The sequence below is a fragment of the Dendrobates tinctorius genome, unplaced genomic scaffold, assembly GCF_039654945.1.
Source record: "Dendrobates tinctorius isolate UK_male_01 unplaced genomic scaffold, ASM3965494v1 ptg000086l, whole genome shotgun sequence".
NCBI classification, from domain to species: domain Eukaryota; kingdom Metazoa; phylum Chordata; class Amphibia; order Anura; family Dendrobatidae; genus Dendrobates; species Dendrobates tinctorius.
The window spans coordinates 64512467-64520241 of record NW_027361754.1 but is presented as its reverse complement, the minus strand read 5'-3'; the positions used below and the strand labels follow the sequence as shown (position 1 = coordinate 64520241).

The 7775-nt window shown below is 44.4% G+C and overlaps 1 protein-coding gene across 1 annotated transcript; it reads right to left on the bottom strand.

Annotated features, from left to right (window-relative positions):
* Positions 1-5589: 5589 nt before the first annotated feature.
* Positions 5590-6534, bottom strand: LOC141098079 (olfactory receptor 6N2-like). Its single transcript, XM_073585654.1, has one exon. The coding sequence runs from the start codon at positions 6532-6534 to the stop codon at positions 5590-5592; it is 945 nt and encodes a 314-aa protein (XP_073441755.1).
* Between the last annotated feature and the right edge of the window lie 1241 nt (positions 6535-7775).

Genomic DNA, 7775 nt, shown 5'->3' with positions numbered 1-7775 from the left:
CGGGCCTCTCCCCCAGACTCGGGGGCTCCGCTGGGAAGTCCTCTGCCGGTATTGGTGGTGGCCGCTCTCGCTGACTCCGCTCAGGCTCCGCTTCTTGTCCATGGACCCGAGGATGTCGTCTTCTGGCTCACTTCGTTCTCCCGCTGCCATTGCCACTCCAGGCGGCCGATGCCCCGGCACCCGCAGCGTCTCATACCGTCCGTTGGGCAGCAATCGAATGGCGCCAAACAGCCACAGCCAAGTCCTTCTTCTGTGCCACTCCTCCTGCTGGGTGGGGCATTGGCAGGCCTTTCCACCCATATGTTAGGGTCCAGTACAGTGGCGTATCTGGGGGGGGCAGCCGGGGCAGTTGCCCCGGGTGCAGCCAGCAGGGGGGCGCAGTCGGGCCGCCTAATGCAGCGGTCCGCAGTGTCCTCCCTGGCGGCTGCGTTCTGCCGCCCCCCGCCTGAGAGTCGGCAGTTCTCTGTGTCAGCTGTCAAGCTGACAGCCGGCGCAGAGAAGGAGGCCGTGCCGGCTCCCAGGGAGCAATTGTACTGGCGTCTATACAGACGCCTGTACAATTGAAGCTCTGACCGCCGGGCCAGAGCGACGTCAGCAGCGTGATCGAGTCATGTGATCACGCTGCTGACGTCACTCCCCGGCGCCCAAAGCAAACGCTGGTGGTAAGTGTGCTCCACTGTGGAGCTGAAGAAACCGAAGATGGGAGATGAGGGGGAGTTAATGAGTGGAGATGGGGGGGATTTGTAGAGGGGATGGCGGTTAATGTGTGGGGGTATTTAGAGTGGGGATGGGGGTTAATGAGTGGGGATGCCATGGGGTTAATGTGTGGGGGTATTTAGAGTGGGGATGGGGGTTAATGAGTGGGGATGCCATGGAGTTAATGTGTGGGGGGATTTGGAGTGGAGATGGGGGTTATTTAATGTGATGGGGGTTAATGAGTGGGGATTGGGTTAATGTGTGCGGGGGTTAATGAGTGGGGATTGGGTTAATGTGTGCGGGGGTTAATGAATGGGGATGGGGATTAATGTGTGGGGGCGTTAATGAGTGGGGATGGGGGTTAATGTGTGCGGGGGTTAATGAATGGGGATTAATGTGTGGGGGCGTTAATGAGTGGGGATGGGGGTTAATGTGTGTGGGGGTTAATGAATGGGGATGGGGGTTAATGTGTGGGGGTATTTGGAGTGCAGATGGTTATTTAATGCGTGGGGGGATTTGGAGTGGTGATGGGGTTAATGAGTGGGTATTGGGTTAATGTGTGCGGGGGTTAATGAATGGGGATGGGGGTTAATGTATGGGGGCGTTAATGAGTGGGGTTGGGGTTAATGTGTGGGGGTATTTGGAGTGCTGATGGGGGTTAATGAGTGGGGATTGGGTTAATGTGTGGGGGGGATTTGGAATGGGGATGGGGGTACTTAATGTATGTGGGGGATTGGGGACGGGGGGATTTAATGTGTGGGGAGATTTGAGGACACAAAATAAAGAGTATGTATGAGGAAACAGTATGGGGGATTGGTGCAGACAGTATGGGGAGCGAATGGGTTAATGTAAGTGGACACAGTATGGGGAGTCGGGGATATGTGTGAGCAGACAGTATAGAGAGTGAGGGGGTAAATATATGAGGAGACAGTATAGAGAGTGAGGGGGTAAATATATGAGGAGACAGTATGGTGAACAGGTGGGATGTTAGAGGAGACAGTATGAGGAGGGAGGGGAATAGTGTGAGGGGACAGTATATTGCAGATATTTTTATTCAGGAGCATTATAATGACACTTCTATCTTTAAGGGCGTCGTGTGGAGATTTGCTGCAGAAGACCGGAGAAGATGGAAGTCTACAGAGACGGCTGTGGATGAGAAAACTCATCATGGGGTCTAGAAGAAAAGGTGACTGACTGCAGAGACGACGTCATCTATAAGGTACCTGGATGTAAATGTTATTTGTGATACTGACTAATTCTCATGTTTTTATTTGTTAGGAACATTAAAGGGGTTGTCCAGGTTTGTACGGAGTCTGCAGTCATTCTATGTGACTGCAGACTTCTGAATTCTCACAGTGCTCACTGAACGCTGTTAGGATTCTCTATTGCTGGTAATTTACATACATACGGTCACATGCTGACTAGACATGTGTGGCCTCACTCAATGAAAATGAACGGAGCGAGTCCGGGCACGTCTAGTCGGAATGTGGCCAGAAGTATATAAATCACATACTTGTGCTGACATGACTGTACATCGGCAAGGGAGAATCCTAAATGTGTGCAGCGCATTCGTTGTGAGAATTCAGAAGCTGCAATGTCAGGATTCAGCGCTGCAGGTTCCAGTAGTCATCACATGGACACTTCACTCATGTGCGATTTTCATACTTGACAACGAGCTTCTCTTCCTGCTTCTCTCAGTTTTTTACTGAACATTGAGAGAGCATTAGGAGGAGCAGCTCGTGGGTACATGGCTAAGTGTGCAAGTCGCATATGTACTTGGGGGGGGGGGGGGGGGCGCCGAACCGAACTCTTGCCCCGGGTGCCAGAGAGCCTAGATACGCCTCTGGTCCAGTACATGAGTGCGTCGGCCTCTGGGCACATACTGCTGTCCACGGGGGTATGTTGGAGGGGGTCCCAGTCCATTCAACACGACTGCAAACACCCGGACCTCTCCCCTGCGCTGTAGTAATGCCGCCATCTTGCGCAGCACCACGGAGTCATCACAGCGCTCCCAATTTGTAATCCACAGGTAAGCCAATTGTAATCCACAGGTAATTGTAATCCAAACAGAGTAGTCCAAGTCCTTTTCCATTCTTTGAGGCAGGCCTGCCGCAGAAGATGATGTATTAGCGGCGGCGATCCTGCCGACTACGCCAAATGTAGAGGTGGTGGGCCGGGCCGAGCTGGGGGGGTTGTCCCACTTTATACCGCGCAGAGACGTACAGAGACAATTGGAGGCAACATTCGGGTACAACAGGTCCAGGTTTATTCGCTTGCCGTCCACCTGACGGCCTCTGAAGTACACCGTACTTCACTTCAATTCACTTCACTTTCCTGGGCCTCCGTTTCTAGGCCCGCTTTACACACCGTACCTTAGCACCAGGGACGTACATGCACGTACCGTCCCTACTTCACCTGATGACGCTACTGACAGGTCCGTCACTGTGGCCGCCTTAGGCCCATACACCAACAGTAATTTTACTGGTCAGACGTCTTCTTCCACACGGTATGTTTCACCTCTGTCTCGTCCTTTTTGCGGTACTTTCCTGTCAGGACCACACCCCTGACGTTCTCTCTCCTCAGTCCCCCTGGTCGGATTCTCCTCAGAGCGCACAGACTGTCGCAGTCTTCCTGTCACCTGAGCTCCCCCTGGGGACTGGAACTTTCTGGAACCCTCCCTCAGAATTTATAGCTCACCCGGTTCCTTGAAACTGTCACTCCAACCACGCCCCCCATGACCAACGGTTTCTAAAGCCCTAAGCTGCTGTCAAGGCCTTTGCTCACACTTCTCCCTGCCATCTAATGTCCACCCAAGGTACTGCACATCCACTACACTTTCCTAGTTGTTTCCCCCTGTAATAACTGACGTCTACCTACACTGTGCAAACCTTTCCTTCTTCACTCAGACTAGTCCGTCCGTCAGGTCACCTTCCCTACAATACTGTGTTCAGTTCTGGTCTCCGGTGTATAAGAAAGACATAGCTGAACTGGAGCGGGTGCAGAGAAGAGCGACCAAGGTTATTAGGGAACTGGGGGTCTGCAATACCAAGACAGGTTATTACAATTGGGGTTATTTAGTTTGGAGAATCGAAGGCTTAGGGGTGATCTTATTACAATGTATAAATATATGCGGGGACAGTACAAAGACCTTTCTAATGATCTTTTTACTCTTAGACCTGTGACGGGGACAAGGGGGCATCCTCTACATCTGGAGGAAAGAAGGTTTAAGCATACTCACAGACGTGGATTCTTTACTGTAAGAGCAGTGAGACTATGGAACTCTCTGCCATATGATGTAATGAGTGATTCCCTACTAAAATTTAAGAAGGGACTGGATGCCTTTCTTGAAAAGTATAATACTACAGGGTATATACACTAGTTTCCTTAATATTGCGTTGATCCAGGGAGCTAGTCTGATTGCCGTATGTGGAGTCGGGAAATAATTTTTTTCCCCAATGTGAAGCTTACTGTTTGCCACATGGGTTTTTTTTGCCTTCCTCTGGATCAACATGTTAGGGCAGGTTAGGATAGGATATGGGTTGAACTAGATGGACTTAAAGTCTCCCTTCAACATTAATAACTATGTTACTATGTTACATATCACAATCTATATTAAAAATAATAAAAAACTTATAATTTTTACATTGGAGGCAGGGGCATTTTTATACTCATAATTTTGTTTCAGGAAAAACACATGTACTTTAGCCACAATGGTCATACCGTGACCTATCTTTTGTATTGAAGTGTCTAATGAGTGTGTGCAAAAATCATTGTGAAGAGAGGGGAAGCCGGGTCACTGTGACATCGCTTCTTGTGATTGGTGGATCCTGTGTGATCAGCTTCGCATGCCGGTGCCTCCTGTCATTATATTCCTGTCTCTGATGATATTGAGACTGCTGTAAACTCTTCCTGAAGGGACAGGAAATACAAGTCTACAAAAAGCCCTAGCGGCCAGTTTGAAAATTGCAGGATTACTAATCTAGTACCATGAAAAAAATAGTAGGAAAAAATATAAGATCGTAATATGTAACAAAAGAAACACTGGTAAAAAAAAAATCACATAACACAAAAACCTTCCTTCACCCCTTTTCGACAAGTGCCTGCAACAGTCGAGGGAGGAATCTCGATCCACCTGCAGCTGGTTGGCACTAATAGCAAGTGAGCATTTCTGCTATACCCAGGCGATCAAACTACTGCAGCTTCTAGTCTCCCATAGACACTATTGAAGCCAAAAGTAAAAAACAAAATGTTTTTAAGAATATAAAAAAAATCAAATTTCAATTCACCCCCCCTTTCAAAATAAAATAATAAAAAAATCAAATATGCATACATTTGGTATTGCCGCGTTCATAATCACCCAAATCTATCAATATAAAATAAAATGCAAGCAAAAGATTGTATATACACCAAAACAATTGGAAAATGGCGCAATTTTTTTTTTAATTAGCAAATTTTGGATTTTTTTTTAACCACTTAAATAAAAAAGAACCTATACATTATTGGTATCTACAAACTTGTAATGACCTGGAGAATCATAATGACAGGCCAGTTTTTAGCATTTAGTGAACATGGTAATAAACAAAAAGCAAAAAAACAACCATGGAACTGCACTTTTTTTGCAATTTCATCACACTTGGATTTTTTTTCCCTTTTTTTCCTGTTTTCCAGAACACGATATGCTAAAACCAATGGTGCGGCTTAAAAGTACAACATGTCCAGCAAAAAACAAGCCCTCACATGGCCATATTGACCAAAAAAATAAAAAAGTTATGGCTCTGGGAACAAGGGGAGCAAAAAGCGTAAGTTCAAAAATTGAAATACCCCTGGCCGTTAAGGGGTTAAGCAGTAGGTCATTTTTTGACATTACACTGCCTTTAAGTTTACTTTAGGAAATCAATGGTGTTTCAAGCAAAAGCAATTACAGAGTTTTTTAAAAGATTTTTTTATTTCCTGATTTCTCAAACCATATATGACAGGGTTAGCTAAAGGTATAAAAACAGCAAAGGTGAGACTAACAGCCCGGTTATACTTTGGAGAATAGGACTTGGCGGTGCGTATATACATGAAACCAATGCTGCCAAAAAATAATGCCACGACAATAAGATGGATGACGCAGGCAGAGAAGGCTTTCTGTCGCCCAACTTCTGACTTAATCTTCAGAATATCAAATAAAATCTTCATGTAAGAAAGAAGAACACACAAGAAATTCAACATGATCATCGAGCTGAGAGCAGACTCCGCCATCCTAAGGAACCTGATGTCTGAACATGCTAAGTCAATTAGAGGAGGAAAATCACAGAAAATGTTATCTAGCCGATTTGGACCACAGAAAGGAAGATTAAATATTAAAATCGTTTCCACGACTGGAGAAATCAATGAACACAGAAGACAAATAAGGACTAATTTCATAAACAACCCAGAAGTCATAACCGTGAAGTATCGTAAAGGTTTGCAGATGGCCACATACCGGTCAAAAGCCATTAATGTGAGCATGGAACATTCGGCAACGCCCAGTACATGTAGCAAGTAAGCTTGTAGAAGGCAACCACCAAAAGAGGTCTTCTTCTCCTCAGCCAATAGATCTGCCAGCATTTTAGGGATAGTAACGGCTGTATAACAAATTTCTATACAGGATAAAGCCCCAATGAAGAAGTACATAGGTTTCCGGAGACTGGGTTCAGTCAAGATTAAGAGTACTATCAACCCATTGCCAAAAACGATAAATAAGTAGATAAAAAGAAATATTATGAAGAATAAGCCATGGAATTCTTGTCGGTCCAGAAATCCAGATAAAATAATGTAATGGACTTTGCTGCCATTGATGTACATACTTTGCATATTTCCTGTAAAAAAGGCATTTCAGAAGAAATACTATGAATTAACAATAATCTGATGGTAACATGGATTTGCAAACCTTAAATGGCCGGCATTTGCCATTTTGCTGAATCCGTGCGAATTTACAAAAGCTTGAATTCTCAAAAATGAGGATTTTTTGGAAATTCTATATAGAATTCAATTCTATTTGAATATTTTCACTCATCTTTTATATTCACCAAAGATTTGACAAACCAATTACATAGACACAGTACCAAAATCAAGTTTACTTCATAGATGCAGCAACAGATCCAAGCTTAGAACACAGATACAGTACTATAGACCAAAATGCTACAGATAACAGAATCAAGCTTACTATGTAGATACAGTACACAAACTAGGCTATGGAAACAGAACTGAGTTTACTATACCGATACAGCAACAGATCCAAATTATTGCACAGATACAGTACCAAAGCAAGATTTCTACAGATAACAGACTCAAGCTCACTACAGAGATACAGTACATGAAGCAGGTTATGGGAGCAGAAGTGAGCTTACAACAAAAACACAGTACCAAATCAAGATTACTACAGATAACGGAATTAAGCTTACGATGTAGATACAGTACAATACCCAGGCTATGGGAACAGAACTGAGCTTAGTACATAGATACAGCAGCAGATCCAAGATATTACACAGATACAGTACCAGACCAAGATTACTATAAATAACAATCAAGATCACTATGTAGGCACAGTCCTCGAAACAGGCTATAGGAACAGAACCAAGCCTACTACATAGATACAGAAAGAGATCCAATTATTACATAGATACAGTACCAATCCAAGATTACTACTTAACTATGATAAAAGAATCAAGCTAACTATATATATAGAACCCAGCTTTGGGAACAGTACCAAGCTTACTACATAGATACAGTGGCATTTAAAAGTTTGGGCACCCCTGGTCAAAATTACTGTTATTGTGACCAGTTAAGCAAGTTGAAGATGGAATGATCTCTAAAAGGGCTAAAGTTAAAGATGACACATTTTCTCTGTATTTTAGGCCAAAAAGAATTATATATTGTCATTTTTTACATTTTAAAAATTACAATAAGGAAAATAGGCCAATGCAAAAGTTTGGGCACCCTGCATAGTTAGTACCTAGTAGCACTCCCTTTTAAAATATCACAGCTTGTAAACGCTTTTAGCAGCCAGCCAAGAGTCTTTCAGTTCTTGTTTGATGGATTTTCATCCTTTCTTC

What these genes read in the sequence shown, in the direction of transcription:
- LOC141098079 (XM_073585654.1), bottom strand. Translation starts at nt 6,534, where the DNA reads ATGCAAAGTATGTACATCAATGGCAGCAAAGTCCATTACATTATTTTA.